At 45.0% G+C, this 17,548-nt stretch overlaps 6 protein-coding genes and 1 non-coding gene across 7 annotated transcripts in view; 4 read left to right on the plus strand and 3 right to left on the minus strand.

The window, feature by feature from the left end:
• The window catches only part of F4817DRAFT_327553 (nucleoside hydrolase), a 1,794-nt gene extending 1,793 nt beyond the window's left edge, over position 1 (minus strand). The window contains exon 1 of the mRNA XM_049302051.1: position 1. This exon is cut by the window's left edge and continues 216 nt beyond it. The gene's annotated coding sequence lies outside the window, so the exon portion shown is untranslated.
• A 1,881-nt stretch (positions 2-1,882) lies between these two features.
• On the plus strand, positions 1,883-3,142 carry F4817DRAFT_312729 (uncharacterized protein; the record flags this gene model as incomplete). The annotated part of the gene is made up of 1 exon (XM_049300163.1): positions 1,883-3,142. The coding sequence occupies one exon, from the start codon at positions 1,883-1,885 to the stop codon at positions 3,140-3,142; it is 1,260 nt and encodes a 419-aa protein (XP_049162093.1).
• Positions 3,143-6,425: 3,283 nt separating this feature from the next.
• On the plus strand, positions 6,426-8,168 carry F4817DRAFT_259588 (uncharacterized protein). The gene has a single exon (XM_049299262.1). It carries the CDS (start codon positions 6,755-6,757, stop codon positions 8,102-8,104), a length of 1,350 nt encoding a protein of 449 aa, XP_049162094.1. The 5' UTR covers positions 6,426-6,754; the 3' UTR covers positions 8,105-8,168.
• A 2,605-nt stretch (positions 8,169-10,773) lies between these two features.
• On the plus strand, positions 10,774-10,844 carry F4817DRAFT_t30. The gene has a single exon. It is a non-coding gene; the product is annotated as a tRNA-Gly (tRNA).
• Positions 10,845-11,291: 447 nt separating this feature from the next.
• F4817DRAFT_356664 (uncharacterized protein) lies at positions 11,292-12,550 on the minus strand (the record flags this gene model as incomplete). The annotated part of the gene is made up of 4 exons (XM_049305819.1): positions 11,292-11,721; positions 11,781-12,077; positions 12,208-12,381; positions 12,438-12,550. 4 exons carry the CDS (start codon positions 12,548-12,550, stop codon positions 11,292-11,294), a joined length of 1,014 nt encoding a protein of 337 aa, XP_049162095.1.
• Positions 12,551-14,529: 1,979 nt separating this feature from the next.
• On the minus strand, positions 14,530-15,061 carry F4817DRAFT_327566 (uncharacterized protein). Its single transcript, XM_049302052.1, has 2 exons — positions 14,819-15,061; positions 14,530-14,766 (listed from the first exon to the last, which is right to left on the minus strand). The coding sequence occupies exons 1-2, from the start codon at positions 14,889-14,891 to the stop codon at positions 14,624-14,626; spliced, it is 216 nt and encodes a 71-aa protein (XP_049162096.1). The 5' UTR covers positions 14,892-15,061; the 3' UTR covers positions 14,530-14,623.
• A 326-nt stretch (positions 15,062-15,387) lies between these two features.
• Positions 15,388-17,416, plus strand: F4817DRAFT_327569 (BCS1 N terminal-domain-containing protein). Its single transcript, XM_049302053.1, has one exon. The coding sequence runs from the start codon at positions 15,423-15,425 to the stop codon at positions 16,776-16,778; it is 1,356 nt and encodes a 451-aa protein (XP_049162097.1). The 5' UTR covers positions 15,388-15,422; the 3' UTR covers positions 16,779-17,416.
• Positions 17,417-17,548: the final 132 nt, after the last annotated feature.

Raw genomic sequence — 17,548 nt, forward strand, 5'->3', positions numbered from 1 at the left:
GTTTGAGCGATTTATGTAGTATGATTTTTATATTGATCGGTAGTTTTATATTGATCGGTAGATGGTGTAGGTAGGATAAACACTTATTCTTAATACCTAAAGTCTGCTGTGTGACGCGACCCTAAGGGTTCCTGCCGTCGGTGACCTGCGGGGGAGACGATCCCGCTAGTCTCCGTCTACCGGAAAGCGGAGATCATATACACACACCGCCAGCTTCCGCATACTCGCATACTTTCTAACGTTTGAAGTTTTCCATCAAAGGTTGCTTGCAATAAACTATCAAACCGATTGTATTAAATAAATTCAAGTAAAACACTTAGCCTAACTAGGTATTTCCTAATGTTAAAAGAAGATGCAAGGGAAACTTAGTGATATATAGATTTCTTTAAACCTTTTCAAGGAGCCAGCATGTAACAAATCCACCATATCAAAGAATTATATAAATGCATGAGAACCACACATCACCGAGTGTTACTGTTTTATAAATTGATGCATATTTTAGCTTCTTGAAAGCTTGACATGTCAATTTGAAATATTCACTTGCATTAAGTACGCAAGGTATGCACGCAGATTTAGAAACCAGTGAAAGTCGATCTAAGTAATAGTTGGTTGATTCATATCTGAGATTCAGGAAGCTTGTCAGCCTTACAAGAGGGTTATCTGAATCGGATGGCGGCATCAGCTTTAGATATCAAACCCAAAACTAGCCACTTCACGGAAATACTTGAACAAAGAAGAAATATAAATCTTGGTATTAGATCTAGACCTGCATGTTTACCTACCTATGCGGGCTGAACACATTTTTCATAGTAAAGGAGGGTATGGAAGTAGCTGCATCACGGGAGTTTTTGACCAACCGAACTTTCTTACGCTTTTCACATATTTTTATCCCGTATCAAGTATCAAATCAAATCTATCAATTGCTCAGTCACATACGAGCATAGAATTATGCTAGCCGTAAGGTCGCTCAGCAACTTTACGGCCAAGCAAATAGAATTTCTATTTCGTCTATTTCGTCAATTTTAAGGGGCTTTTCCACGTCTACAATTGAATTTGATGAGACGCTAATACAGTAACGGGATAAGGCGATACGTAAAGCAGATGTACATTAAGTGGGGACTCACCATCAGTTGTACTTAGTGCAGGTACTTTAGTGTACTTGTATTGGACAGCTGTTCAACATTGAACCCCTTTACACGGGCTGGTAGGATAACCTTCTCCTTCTAGACTTCCATACTTCAGTGCCCAGGTGCTCATACCACATCTAAGGTACAAGTCTGTACTTTACGCCGATTGGTCAATACATAACTGTTAATGACAGCTTATCCCAAATCCAAATTCCCCTACACCATCAACCCATCAGCCATCAGTCAATTCATCCCATTGCCGAAACCTGAACAGACTACCTCTGTGCAGCAGTGCAGTGCAGTGCAAAATCACGTTCACTTTGTCAACTATCTTACCTTCTCATATTATATAACAAGTTTTTCTTCGGTCAAGAAAAAAGAAATACCTTGTTATTTAATAAAATCAGCACTGAATCATCTGTTTCTGGTTCAGCTGAGCTTGCATCGTTCAATGTTCATCCTTCGTCCCCAGCTGCATTACTTCCACACTCTTTCTTAACTGGTATTATAAATATACAGTGCACTGCTCGACATAATCGGCGCACTACCTTCCCTCACTGGTTTAGCTCCCCAAAGATCTACGTACAATTACCTAGGTAGTGTCTTGCGAAGCACGTCCACGCACGATTGAGCATCGTTGAGACACCTTCGCATCAAGGCACTTGGTGCTGCCATCAATCTCCTTTACCTCCACTGTTACTTCAACCTAGTCGGCAAATCTTATAGAGGAGCGCCCTCTATAATTTCGGTTCATAATGGATATTTCCACTAGCCACTCGACCCTCACCACTATTGGCGGATGGGTGGTCATTTTGGCGATCAGCGGAGTTATCTGGTACCGGAACCAGCAAAAGAAGACTCAGAGGACGGTTCGCCGTGGCTCCTTCACCAAACAATCGGGAAGACAAACCGATACCGATCTAGTAAGCGATACCAAGAAGAAGGTTGAAAAGGTTGCGAAGCCCAAGCCCAAGCCGAAAGCTCCAACGACCACATCGAACGAACCCACTACACCTAATGTCAATTTCAATCGAGACGAGGACGAAGCTACTAGCAAGAAAGCCGACCGTGAATTTGCTCGTCAATTATCCAATACCCACGCAGGAACCAAATTCAGCACCAAGAAGTCTGACGATAAGAAGCAGAAGTCTGTCAAGCAGTCTAAAGCTCAAGAGATTCCAGATGCATCAGCTGGAAAGGCATCTGTCCCTTCCTCACACGCGGGCGATGCTGATGATGATCTATCGTCCCAAGCCTCTCCTGTAGTTGGAGCCGTTGACGGTCGTGATGTATCCGATATGCTCGAGCCTGTCGCATCTGGCCCTTCCGTCCTCCGTCTTACTGACACCGATTCTGTGAAGCCTAAGGAGCGAAAGCAAAAGGCACCCGAAGTTGTTGAGACCAAGAAGCAACGCCAGAACCGAAAGAAGGCCGAGGCTGCTAAAGCTGCCCGTGAGGAAGAGGAAAAGGAGCGCAAGGTTAAGCTGGAGCAACAGAGACGAACTGCTCGTATTGCCGAGGGACGACCCGCTAAGGACGGCTCGAGCTTCACAGCCAGTGCCCAAAATGCCTGGAATGAAAAATCCACCAACAAAAACAGCACGGTCCAACCCCTTGACACTTTCGAGCAACAAGCCAAGGTTGAACCCACAAAGCCGAGCACTGTAAGCACTGTGAGCACTGTGAGCGCTGCCGGACCTACTAAGAAGTCTGACCCCTGGTTGTCCGGCATGCCTTCGGAGGAAGAGCAGATGGAGCTGCTCCGCCAAGAGGATTCGTGGAGCGAGGTCAAGACCAAAAAGAAGGGAAAGAAGAAGGATGCCTCCTCTGATGTGTCGGCTCCCTCTGCTCCGGCTACCAACGGTCGTAGCGCCACAAGCACCCCCGCTGTCAAGACTCCAGCTCCAGTCAATGGCACCAAGAAGCCGATCCTGACCAGCAGCAACTCTTCTTTTGCTGCCCTGACTCCCGAGGAGACAGATGATAATGATGAAGAAAAAGAATGGGACGTATGATATGTTAAGAATATCATGTTGTGGGTGTCTCAGGGGCGTCCATCTTCACTTCTTTATACATTTTTGTCTGCTGTGAATATTGCATAGACTCGACCACCACCATCACCACCATCACCACCACCACACCTCACACCTTCTTCTCCACCAACGGTCAATATTGCTGTTGTACAGTATTTTCCTCAACACATCACACCGTATCGAATCCCATTATGCACATGGACATCGAATATTGCTTATGAAAAAACGGGCTTGGACTTGGATTGCAAGACGGACGTTCCTCTTGCCGTTTCCCTGAGAAAACGCAGAATTGGTCGTCCTTGCTTTGTATTAGTGACTTATGATTTTTCTTTCCTGATAATTGCAGCTCGTTATTATACAGACGTACAGAATTACCCGTTGCCTGACGACTACGACTCGTAGCCGGAGACTGTACCAATGTTTTCAAGTCCACTATAGGGGGACGAATACCGGGCGTCGTTATTTCTTAGTTGTAGTGGCTATAGATTCAAATAGCTCAATGAATGCGTATACTTTCATTTTCTCTGTGTTCATGTTATCTTGTCAACCTTCCCTCAAAGACTTTGTCAGTGAGAGTGACTTGCAGCTTGTATTGTGCGTAGTAAAAAAACATGAGGGAACCACCTTGATTCCATGCTAAGGCATGTGTTAGTAGTTCATGTCTGTCCTATTGATTAACCACTTTCATAGATTATGAGCAAATTTAAAGCCAGTCAAGGGCGTCTTCTCTAGAGAGAAATTGAAGATCCAAGTCAAGGATAGATATAATACAAGTCGGCTTCTGAGAGAGAAAATCCCAATATTTTCCGTACCTTTGTTTTACCTAATTATTTCAACAAATTGAATTCCCAAAGTTGTAGAGTTTACCAGTCCAATGTTCATGCTTTCATTTGGGTAGAAATTATGGGGAATTGCTGCCACGTAGAGGTGGTTGTCTAAATAACTCACTGTTCTTATGCCCTATCCTGTACCAAACAGAGGCACATACTTCTATTTTACTCGATAAACCTTTAGGTAGATACCTGTCTTAGCAATCTTACGGGACGTCGATGAACTAACTCACCATTATCGTAAGAGATAGAGAATGTACGTCACGGCAACATGTTAAGTACAACACCCTACCAAGAAATTTCGTTGAATAGGGCTCCCTCTCTTTGCATTCAGCATGTGCATGTAGCATTGCATCAACTGTTCTAGGGTGGCATCCCTTCTGGGTAAGTTTCCTACCTCACATCGCAGGACAAGTGTTTCGGTATTTGTCATACATTCTAGACTTTAGGTTTGTTACACAACTAGTGTACATAGCCGTCTAAGGATTGTAGGGTTTATATATTAGGTATGTAAACTATTAGAGCTTTGGGTGAGTTCTTTTGGTGTAACAAAAGACACATTTAATACGTTTCTGTTATATAAGTAGACGTGTGGTGGATTGGTATGTCTGATATTAGTCTTGGCCTTACTTAACAAGAACGATCGATCATTATTAAAAGGTATAACCATGATAGAGGCTCAAGGGTTAACGAAAGATGATAGATAAGGCCCACGTGTGACAACTTTCCCCTCACAATGTAAGGAAATAATCAAGGCAAAACTAATAAGATCTAACTATTAGATATACATATGTTCTTTGCTCTGCCGTTGTAGGCAAATAGTGTTTAGCCTGATATACTTGAACTACTCGACTTAGTTGAGTGATTCGAATATACCAAGTTATTGCTACGTGGCGTCAAGGAAACATGTTTGGTATAAGTATGAATTTGTATGTACGTATGTCTCGGCGTCCCATAAGCAGATGCATCAACACATATTTGGTATTTCGTGACTATGGCTGCTGTGGAAGTAGACGATCCTTGCATACATAGTATGTAGAGGGGAAAATCTTGGATCACTAAGCTTCTGACGTGTGGTCATCATAGCCATTACGATTATTATCGTCATCAATGGCCAGTCATCATGGCTGAGCCGTTATTCAACCAGATAGGCAGCCGTATTCAATCACACATGTATACGTGTAAATTAAAGATAGGCGAATACATATTTGTATACTCCCCCCTCCCGCATCGAGCTGCCTAGGCAGTTATTAAGTGATCTTAGATCAAATTTTTGGGCTCTTAATGGCGGGTCATTATGCATGTTTTTGGTTTATTATCAGATGCGGGAGTTACATGGTTCCTGGAGATGCTGTGCGGGGAGTTATGTAGACTACATATCAGACTATGCAGAAACCCAGGGTAAAACGTGAGATTGTGCAGGCATGTTACTATGTACACTAAGCGAGGGATTATCCAAATTCCAATTCGAGGATCAAAACGAGGGGCTGAACGCCCGGACCTGAAAAAGGCTCCTAGCAAGCGAGGCCAGCCATTAGCAGCGACGTATGCGCAAATGAATGTGCCACAATGGTGGATCGTGGGCGGCGTGGGCTACATGGATTAGCGGGCACTGCGGAGACTATCAGGCGATGAACCCCACCTTCTGTGGTTCAGCATGGTTCAGCAATGGTTCAGCAGCGTTGAATTAGCGGTATGCCACAAAGATACGGGGTTAATTAGAGTAGCACTTGGAGAATACTTACTGCACTTACAGGGGTTGTATTACCATAATCCCTGCTCTGTGAACAAAGCCAAGCTGTGGCGTTGAAACGGGATGAGCGTAATTAGGCAAACCCCCATTTCTCCGTCCGATATGATTGGTTTAATCACCATCTGCTCTGCATTATACATTCTACACAGGTACATTAGCATGCAGGCAAATGCAGCAGAGCGTGGGATCGTCCACACCATTTGCCCATCGCCAACTGTAGTTTACGCAGTTTACATCGAATCCTGAATTCACTTTCCGAATTCCCTCCACTCATTTACTTCCCTTCCGTTAATTATTCCCGTTCGTTGCCGGCGGCGGCTCCAAGTCTTGTTTCTTCGTTTTTATCGTTGTAAATCAAGACCTTTTTATCTGTCGACTGAGCGTATTATTATTCAATTGTATTGGTTATTTTCTCGCCTGGATACCACATAACGACCTCTACTACTACTAACAGGATACTTGTTTGCTCTACTACTCTACCAGACTAGTCTCCACGTTCATTTCTACTTGGGTTGCTCAAGCATCAACTTGTCCAACCTATGACTTTCAAGTCTCATAACCCAATTGAGTGATTTTTACATCTCACCGAACCCTCTAGCAATCAACCTTGCCCCCTTTTCCTTGTGCGGTTATCTCACGAGCAACCGCGTCTTGGAAGTCAACGATCCACGTACTTATTTATTCTCCATACCGACGAACTTTCCTCAGCTCGGCATACTAAAGAGACAAGCTTGTATTCTGTCTAGCTTAAGCTTGACGAAACTCAGAATTAAACTTGTCTTGTCTTCTTAGTTAAACTCAGTTTTACGTGTGACGCCGCTTTCTCTGCGAACCTTTTCCCATTTACCGAACTTAAAACTCTCGATACGACTTCTAGATTACCCTCGACGAAGTACCTTAAATCACTCTCGCCAATGCTGTTGCCAATGGTAGCTCTCTTGTCTTCGATATAAGCCTCGATAGGCACCTGTACATTCTACCCCCCTACGGAGAAAACACCCCATATCTATCATGTCGTTCGGCGTTGCTGTCCAATCTGCCATATTCTACGTCGTCTCATGTGCACCATGTCTTCAGGCAAGGCATCACCAACAATCCAAGGCGCTGGCCAAGAAGGAGCGTGAGGTGAAAGCGCGCTTCCAGGCTGAGAACCCTAAATCATACCGACACCCGGACCCTTTCAATACAAATCCGTACTGGTCGGAGGAAATAATGATGGGCCCGAGAATACAGTCAAAGAAGTATACCGGCGGCAATGGTAAAAGTAGCAGTCAGAAGCGCTTGAGTAGTTCCGGCAAGGAAACTATAAGCGTTGCCGAAAGCAGTACGCAGGTCGACAGCACGAGCCCGGTAAGTAGTCATACTGCCGTGGCGGAAGACGGCAAGCTCAGTTTTTCAACTACCCTATCGGACGACTGGAACCGAAAGCGTTACCAGAGGGAAGATGAAGAGTTATGGGGTCATGAGCTGTCCCGTACAGGTCATAAGCTGATGGACGCGATTAAGCAGGCGGGATCATCAGCCGGTCGACTTCTGGAAACAAGATTAGGGATGGAACCGAAGTCGGTTACTGAGGAAGACAGACATAACTTCTATTTCGCGCCGAGGAACCCTCCTGTCAACGAATATCATCCCCCGATTGTGCGACAGAAGCCTACGAACAAAAACGCCACTATGTGGATGTTGCAGCCGCCGCCGCCTGCGAAGGTCATGGAAGGCAAAGTGCCTGTTAGTAGAAGTGGAAGCATGGCTAGCCACGTCAGTCGTAAGACGACGATGAGCGATGCGCCTAGCTTAAGCCGGCTAGTTCACGAGAGGGCAGTAGAGGCTAAACTTAAGAGCGGCGAGTTACCGACAGATTTCGAATCGACTTCGACACTCCATAAGACCGTTACGAGGAAAAATACATCGAGCCGAAAACACCATAGCCACCGAAGGACAAGGAGCAGGAGCCTATCGATAGAGTCTTCAGACACTTCTGATGCGACTACAAAGCAGAGAAGCCGTCGAGTACGACCAACGCCCACTGCCGATTTTGACTCTTCCGATGAAGAAGAATATTTCTTGCGAAGTTCAGATTCCTTTGGGCGAGGTAGAAGAGCTGCCCGACGACCAACGCTACGACCTATTTCAAGCTCTCAGGAAAACGAGAAGGATACGAAGGAGAATGTGCCAACTAAGGCTAAGGGGAATAAGACGCTCACTCGATCAGCAAGCTCTGCACTTGCCAATATTACTAGCACATCGCAACTGAATCAAACCTCGTCGACCGCTGAATCCGGTGAAGAGACGCTACAAAAAGATACGCCAGAGAAGTCCTCGCCAATGGCACTAGGACCCCCGCTGAAGGTCTCTACATAGAGTCGTTGGGGCAGACAGCTAGTCAAATCAGATAGCAGCATTCAGGTGTACGCTCCTCGAGCTACGCAATGCTGGCGAGTCGAAGTTTCGTCGAATGGACAATGCCGGCTGGTTAGATGATTGTAAATTTAGCAGGCGGATTCATTGCGGGTGCAAAATGCATGGCAACTTGGGTTAGGGAGGTTTACATCGGCAGAAATGCATGGCGTACGGTTGGGATCACGTTCGATAAAAACTCGAACGGCTTCGGTTGGCGTACTGTATCTTAGCATTAGATGGGCATTCATTAGCATTCATTAGCATAAGTTTCTCGAGTCGGCTGTTTGAATATTGTCTTTACATGATTTATTCCTGCAAGATATATTGTTCTTATGTATGTACTGTAATGCCTATGGTCATTGAGGTCATGTACACTTGTAATTGTTGTCTTAGGGGAGAGGTTTGCCCCTTTTCTGCCGTTTACTAGAGATTGTTACTAAATACATACACGTATCTAACCTTACCTACCTAACCCTGGTATGAAGTATATCTATTCTACAATACGGAATGTGTATATGAAAGAAGATGCTTTTCCGTTACACCTTTCTAAGTTATTTAGTCTCGTATGATTTCTAAGAGTTGTGACGATAGTTCCAAAGGCTACCTCCTAAATAAGCTTGTGAGTACCTATACATAGAAGGAGCTAACTACATGTACCTAAGTACGTGTAAGTAATCTTCAATGAACAATTATACAAGCACTTGCCTCAGACAGCTTTAGCTTTGGACAATGTAATATCAAAATGAGGTAACGAGAATCGAAGCTTCCATTTATGTAATAATCTTAGGAAAGGGGGAAGGACAGTTGTTATGCTATTTTAGGTAGACGTAATGGCGATTGTGGTGCAACTGCCAGACAATCTACATTGGACAGCTTTCGCTCCTTCTTTCTTCTCTTTTTATTTACCTATGTACCCATTGAGCGGGAAAGCATGTCTCCAAGAAATACAGAAAAACCTAAAAGTGACTCAATCTTAAGGTTCGCGTTGACCCTCCAACAGTAAAGTTCGCATTCGATTCTAAAGACTGACCGTTCTTTCTTCAAGCTTCATCATACATAATCCTGAAAACCCCTCTAATTATTACCCAACCATTTAATCTACCCAACTTCAGCAAGGCACAAAATAATTACCCTTACTTCTCTATATCTATTAGACCCAGCCTCCGCCATCTTACCACCCCGCAACATCTTCGATAATCGAACAAGCCGTTTTTCTAGTGCTTGAAGTCTAATCAGCCATACTGTTAAACATAAATGTTAAATCTGATTCACAAGCGAAATCGGAGATACTAGCAACCAGGGTGTAAGACATACCGTTAAGGCATCTAAGCTCAACGTGACGAGGTCTCTATTAAAACTTTTATAACACCGACACCAACATCAACACAACAAAAACGCCACAGGAACAACATAACAAAAACATGCCTACACTTCATTACTACGGGTGTAAACTCATTGGCGGGGATTCAGATTTAACGTCCTGTATACATCTGACATGATTACCTAACTTACCTAGGTACCTATTGCAGGACCACGTTCGTGGTTCGACGCGAAGAAAGTGGCCACGGCGCTAGCGGATTGCTAGATGCATGTCCAACCCAGCAGCACAGGGATCCATCGAAACACAAGATCGCGAATGCTCAAAATCATGGATATTGGCAATGAATGTAACTGGATTGAGGAACTTATCGAACACCTAATATACCTGATAAGAAATTCAACGACTCATTTGAAACTAAGGCTTAGTAAAAGGGCATCCCGAGGTTTTATGTAAGTATCTTTCCAACCTCTTCGAGTATGTTATTGCTTTCTAAGTCTTATAATTATATTAAGTGTCAACTAACAATCCTTTAGTCTGTATAATTGAGAACCCTAGGGCAGTCACCAATACAAGAGGCACATACAGGAGCGGTGGAAAAGGGACACTGGATTCTCAAGTCTCAATCTGCACGGCAAATTTACAAGCAACTCTGTCGTACACACACATTCCCGGGGAGGGGGACAGGCGGCTAACACCTCTCCCCCGAGGTGATTTGCAAATCATCCCTCACGAATACTTTGGCCCTAATCAACCTCTGACAGTTAGCAATAGTCTCCGTACCGACGTATGAGCTGAGGCTATGCGTCAGAGCATGCTATTCAATGCGGAACGACCATGCTTGCTACTCTGAGACATGGGGCAAATAGTTCTTAGCTATATCAGTCGTCTAGTCTCAGTTGGGTTTATAGTTCATCGCGCTTCAATAGACCCGTGTTCTCACTTCTTGCTTGTATCCTCACACAGATGGAGCGACAATGATACATACCGACTGCTTGAAGGTCTAAATTGCTAGTACATAAGATATTCTATGTTACCTTAGATAAATACCTAACAGACTAAACCCGCAAGATTCTTGGGAAACGAGTGTATTTAGCCATTGCCTAGCTCTCCTAGTTATGTTCAAATTGACGATCTAGAACGGGCCGAATAGGGCCCTGACTGCTCGGAAAGTGCTAGTTCAACTTAACAATAGGGCGAAGAATGGGTCCTACGGCAGTGGAGAACGCACACCAAAAATATAGGAAAATATTGCAAGTCAGAATTTCATCAAGGAGCAATCCAAGGAGCAATCCAAGGAGCAATCCAATAAGCATCAGTGGTTTAGTGGTAAAATCCATCGTTGCCATCGATGGGCCCCGCGTTCGATTCGCGGCTGATGCAGCATTATATTTTTGCTCGTCTGGCGTGTGGGAGCAGGAGTTTCAAGGGAGACGGCATACGATGTGCGGAGGCTGATTATTATTGCGCAGTTGGTAGTGTTTATGACTGGAGCTTATCAAATTACTGATGAAATGCAATATCTGTGAAGTCTCGGCGAGGTCAGTGACTTGATGCTTGGTGATATAATCCTTAAGACCTTATAACGTGGTAGAGACAGCTGATATGACTGCGACTACATGATTACTAAAGGCTTAAATCAAACTTGGTTGACTTGGGTTTATGGCGAGGGATTTATTCTATTCAGCTAGGTATATAAAACAATCAACTATTAGGTATAAGGCTTGAAGAACTGTCTTGCGCCAAGGAAGCAAAAAGCTGATGACAACTCTGGCTCCCTCAAAGCGCCTTCACATCCCTTGAGCAACACTCCCGTTTAGAGAAATTCCTTTAGCTAATGGGCATTCCACCAGGAAGCTCCTGGAGCCAGCCGTCGAGGTTCTCGGTGACGGTCTTCGTCTTCGTGCATTTGTTGGCCTGGTCGAGGGATTGGGTCTGGAGGGTAGGGCAGTTGATCTGGTTGGCGAACAGGTCACTGTTGCAGTTGGCATCCATAGCACGCTGGAGAGCGTCACCCTTCCAGCCGAAGACGTAATCACCGTGGATGCCGTAGCCGGTCTGGTCACCGAAGGACCAGACGAAAGGCTGAGATCCGTCGGCGGGCCATTCTGCCTTGTTGTTGAAGGGTCGGGTGTCCCAGTAAGTTTCGTAGAAGACCTGGGGGATCGTGACCGGGTGAGTTGATGGGCATGCGTTGCCGTTGGGGTAAGCGACGTGGCTCTGGTGGTCGGGGCTGTCTACGTTCTTGCCATCCCAGCAGCTGTAAAGGGGGTCGGTAAGTTATTATTGCTTCTGAGGTAAGGGGTGATGGGCACTTACGTTGGGAAGCGGATGCTAACCATGATACCGGCCGCACATGGCTGCTTGGGGAAGTACGTGGTCTGACCACCTCGAGTCATGGAGGAGGCAAGGCAAGTGAAGTCCATGTACTTGTACCTCCGGTTAAGTTCCTCAGCAGTGCGGATGGATGGATCTCCGACTGTCATGCGGAATCCGGGCTTGAAAGCAGTCACCTTGCCCGACGAGAGATAGTAGACGGTCTGACCGCCGTTGGCACCTGTGTAACCGAGCTCGTTTCCGAAGGTGTTTACACGGTGTAGCGTTCCGTTCCTCGCCCTGAGAAGAGAACTGTTAGTATGCAACATTATGCCATCTCAAAGTTGGGTTGAATTTTAATGATAATTCTGATTCATGGTTATGTCACTACTCCGGTAAATTAGAAATAAGTAAAAGTCGCTCGTCATACTTGAAGAAGAGAACGGCGGTCCAGTAGTTGGAGAGATCCTCAACTGGTGTGCAGGAAGTGCATGTTGCTGTTGAAGGCAGGTCGTGTACGTTAGGGTCCATGCTGACATTGAAGGCATTTCCTCCGACAACCTGGTGAAGATGAGGGGACGGGTTCTCTCCAGGGTTGACAAGACTAAGAATAAGGTTGTTAGAAAAAATTCTCTAATTCGGAGTCGAATTCTTGCTTACGGGTCTAGGCGTTCGACGACAAGCTGCGAGCACGAGAAACGAAGAGTCGCGGCTGCGTTGACGCTGGGCGCGATGCCCGCGGCGGCAAGGAGTACGAGGTTTGTCAACTGCATTTTGGTACTGGCAACCTTTTCGAAGCAATACAGCAGGCTGTCGATCCCAAGTCTATTCAAAAACACCTCAAGATTAAAACAGCTCTGGACGACCTAAGGAGGGGGGTAATGGAGGAGATTTATGTCGCATCCCACGTCCATGGGCTCGTCTCCTGAGCGCCGAAGGCCACAATTGCCGACAATACCACATATCTCTTAGCCATGTGCTCGCTCATCCTCTGGGGTACATAGCAGGGGATCGAGTCCTCTAGACCGAGAGAGTTATAAATACATCGTCGAATGGTTAACAGTTCTGAGATTAAGTGTGGAACGTAGTTGTCATTTAGCCAGATTGAATTTTGCCGGGAAGTGACCAACTCCTGGTCCGCGTATAAGTTTTAGGAAGCTGGACAAGATTACAATGGAAGTACGGTAGATTAATTCCCCGTAAATTAAGATACATGACTCTCTTATTTATTAGGAATCTTCTTGTTTATGCTGGTTACAAGTAGGATAGTGCCCAACAGATATGAAGAGAGGGCTTGAAGGACACAATGAGAGGATACATTGGTACTACCTAGGGATATTTTAGGTATAAACGGATCTACTATAGTAAATTACTACTTTAAGACTCAGTGCTACCTAGCCCGAGAGTGCCTTGCCCGAATAGTATCAGTCCAACCTTGAGGCTCATAATTGATTGGCTGGGGTCGTAGAAGGGAGCCTTAAAGGCAACATCTGGCATGGGAATGGCCTGGTACACCTTGCACGAAGAGGACGAATTTAGTAAATAAAGTACTCTATCCCGGTAGATGTTCTCTGGCGCCGGCTGTTTTCCATGTGATAGATATCGGATTGGCCGAGAGGTAGAGTATGCGATTACCCACGAGATCACACCCGGCCGGAACTTTTCGACACCATGTCTGGAGACGGGGATCGTAACGATGCTATTTGGGAACGAAAAGAAATTTACTGGAAACGGTTCAAATTTGAAACCTGGTTAAGAATTCCAAATCCCTATGATGACGTCTTAAATGCAGAGAGCTAGATGCATCTCGGACGAAGCGCAAGCGAAGAAGGACGGCACGACTCTTTTTATGCAGATAGCGCAAGTAGTTTTACGCTACATATAGGTATGCTTCCGAAGAGACGCCGTGATCTTGCGGTAGATGGTGTGATAATACCTTATTGCACAGCTGTAGTACCCCTGTAGAGACGCGGCCACATTATGTACGAATATATAAGAGATATTGATCACGGGATTCTATCCTACCTAAGTCTAGACCCGTAAAGAGATTATATGTTAAATATAGGGATATATCGGTGGTATCCAGCGCGGCGTTGTAATTTAAGAACAGCTACACCAAAGGGCTCTGCTGCCAGGATTAGTCCCTATAAAAACGTGACGGGTCTATGAGTTCCTTATATATTGTCTCGGAATATTTCAGTACGTGACTGATTTTTTAATAACTTGATCGTGAAATCATTGAGATTTCTGAAAAGTTATTCCTCCCCATCCTTAATAATACCTATCTTTAAAGGAGGTAGATAATCTAGTTCGAAGTAAGATCCCCCAAGTTTCGAAGCGCATTCATTATATGATATCGAAACGAAATTAGGAAATGTGTACCTAGTTAGGTACTTGAGGTATGATGATGGTGACTATCGGCTTGAACTATGCTATATATTTTAGTATCTATTGCCAGAACCTTGATGACCGATACCTAGGTCTGTTGAAAGGTTAGGATAATACGGCATTTATGTATCTCGTTATTGAACATGTGTAACAAGATACATCCAGTATTAGCTTGGCTATTTCATTTGTCCATTCGACTGCTACAATCCATTTTATCCAACTCTTTACCATTCTTACGAGGGCGCTGCGTGCCTCATATATCTATCCTATGTAGATCTATACCTAATTTATACTAGTTTCACTTATACCCTGACAGATGCGTAAAAGAGCATATTCTAGAGACTACTTATTCTGGGCGTTTAACTCGATCAAGTATTAATAGTTTATATTATTAATTCAAAAACATTATCTATATCCTACATACAGCATTGTAAGATCAAGCAACTTTTATAAAAGTCCTAGGTTGATGGTCCTTTCGCAGGGACGTAGTTCGATGAATTAGTGTCACCCTTGGCAATGGATCTGAACGAGGATCCTCCAGCCTTTGGATTGTCGCCTCCTGAGGCTGACTGAGTGTTGAGGCTATTCTGCTTCGAATTATCTAAACTCGTATTAGTAACTGAGCTTTAATACGAGAATGGGAAACAATGCACCATCAGCAGCAGCCCTGGTTTTTTCAACACCGCTCATGAATTGTTGTTTCGCGTTTTCAGTTCCGGAAGGCATATTGGTTTGTTATTATAGTAAATGCTTTGAAGGCCGAACAGTAGGGTTAATTTAGCTATGATTATGACTTTTACGGGCAACTAGTTAAATAGAGAGTGCCTTTCTATGTGACTATGGAGTCGTTTGATTGTTGTTATAACTGAATTAGTCTAAGTCGTCATACTGACGCCTTAATTTTGATGACTTCATGATTAGCCCTGGACTAACTAGAAGTTAACATAGTGTTGATGCATGCATAGGTAGTGACGGATCAGATAAGTTTAATGTAACGTCATGAGTCTTTACTACATGTAGTGAGGTATTTAGGAGATAAAGGGGGGAGAGTTTGAGCACAGCGCCCCGTTAACGCATCAATACCCGGTAAAAACGCAATGGTTTAAGTTGTTTAAAGGTAATATCGTTCAAAAGGGAAGAAATTATAGTGGCCGGTAAAACAACGGCAGTATTAAATTAGTCAGCACAATTTTTTGAGGCCATATCGATTCTCTCAAAAAATGTCGTCAAGTTCATCTTAAGCTTCCTAGAAGCGTCATGTCGGATCCTGCAGCAGCGCAGTCGTTTCTAAACCTCAATGCGCTGCTTGAAAATCCCGTTTTTGCCGGAGGCTTTGGCCTTGCGTCTCTTGGCGCCGCTCTGGCGTTCGCTCGCCGAGGCGCATTGGCTACAGCTGGTATGATTCGGCGTCGTATGCTTGTTAATGTCGAAATTAGTAGGCAAGACCCGTCTTATCCTTGGGTCCTTGCCTGGTTATCACAACCTCGTGAACAAACTTCTTTAATTGCGAAGAAGTTGACGCGCATCAACAAGCTGTCTGTCACTACGTCCACTAGCTCTACTCCAAACGGCGCCACCAAAGCCAGCTTCTTTCTACAGCCTGGATACGGCCGTCATATTGTGAAGTACAAGCATGCGTACATCGCCGTAAATAGGGAGAAACATGCAACATCGAAGACAAATACCGGCGAGCCCCATGAGACAGTAGAACTTACTACTTTATATGCGCATCGACACATTTTCGAAGATATTTTCGCCGAGGCTCGGGGTCTTGCACTCCAAGCAAACGAGGGGAAGACTGTAGTGTATTCGGTGCGAAATTTCGATTGGGTTCCACTTGGGGAGCCTCGGAGAAAGCGGCCTTTAGGCAGTGTCATCTTGGATCAAGGTATTAAAGAAGACATAGTCAACGATGCCAAGGACTTTCTCGCCCGACGACAATGGTATGTGGATCGCGGAATCCCATATCGTAGAGGATATCTCCTATACGGTCCGCCGGGAAGTGGCAAGAGTTCGTTCATTCAGGCGCTGGCTGGTGAACTGGATTTCAGTGTGGCCATGGTTAATCTTAGCGAGATCGGAGTGACAGATGATAAGCTCGCCTTTCTTCTTACCAAGCTTCCAGAGCGGACTATTCTCCTACTAGAAGATGCTGACTCCGCATTTGTCAACCGGAGGAAGCGTGAGGCAGATGGATACAGCGGCGGGACGGTGACGTTCTCCGGGCTATTGAATGCTCTAGACGGATTATCTGCGGGGGAAGAGCGACTTGCATTCCTCACTACCAATCATGTCGAACTTCTGGATCCAGCTCTGATTAGGCCGGGCCGGGTGGATATGATGGTTCGCATAGGCGAAGCAACCAGGTATCAAGCTGCCCAGATGTGGGACAGATTTTATGGTGACGTCGACGTTGATGGTACCCATCGGGAAAGGTTCTTGAAGCGACTCGATGACTTGGGGCTCTTTCGCAACGCGAAGGAAGGCGAGTCGCTCCCTCGAACTAGCACTGCTGCTATTCAAGGCCTTTTCCTGTTCAACAAAAATGACATGGAGGGTGCCATCAGCATGGCCGAACACCTTATTCCGCAAAAGTTAGAACCGGAGAAATAAGCAATTCGCTTGTATACTACATGTAATGACTACCTAACTAACTAATGCATTATACATGAGATACCCAACAGCTAGCATGTCTTTATGGGAGATGATCATTCTAAGATCACGTCACTCGCCATGCCGGGAGCTGTCCGCTGTCTTGTGTCTAAGAATAAATACAACATACTGTTGTCATCTCGAGGCTTCGACTTAGACAACTGCTGATTTCTCAGGTCATTTGTCAGGTCACGAAGCTTGGCTTCTAAAAGTGTCTAACAAGGGAACTATTTAAGCCAAAGGACGATTTAGAGAAACGTCCTGCAAGCTGCACGGTAATCACGCATTGCTCCTCATGACAGGAATGCATAATAGCAGGAGATTGGCTGGCTAGCTGGGGTTCGACGTAAAGGTGACGTCTGGAGCAGTTGATTTATAACTGCCAACGTGGGGTTACGGGAATAGCTTAGATATTTAGAATAGGATGCCCTAGCCTTTGCGGCTATCACTCCTACCAACCGAGCCAACCATGGTTGAGACCCCTTTGGAGCATATCGGCCTTTCGCTACTTTCTAAACAGGCCTGTATTTACCTAATGCTCATTCCTGTGCAATATTTCCATAAAAGGTAGAATAATTAGCTAGCTAGCTTTCTGCAGAATTTTACTAATGTTTATATCAGCGAGAAAGAAATTGGTAGTGTACATACGCCCATATATACGTTCTGTATGACGGAGGTGGCAACTTCAAGGCCATCCGATTTGGATGTCCGTAACTCCAACACTTTCGACT

This window comes from Daldinia loculata (assembly GCF_022478755.1).
Source record: "Daldinia loculata strain CBS 113971 unplaced genomic scaffold F4817scaffold_7, whole genome shotgun sequence".
Classification (NCBI taxonomy): Eukaryota; Fungi; Ascomycota; class Sordariomycetes; order Xylariales; family Hypoxylaceae; genus Daldinia; species Daldinia loculata.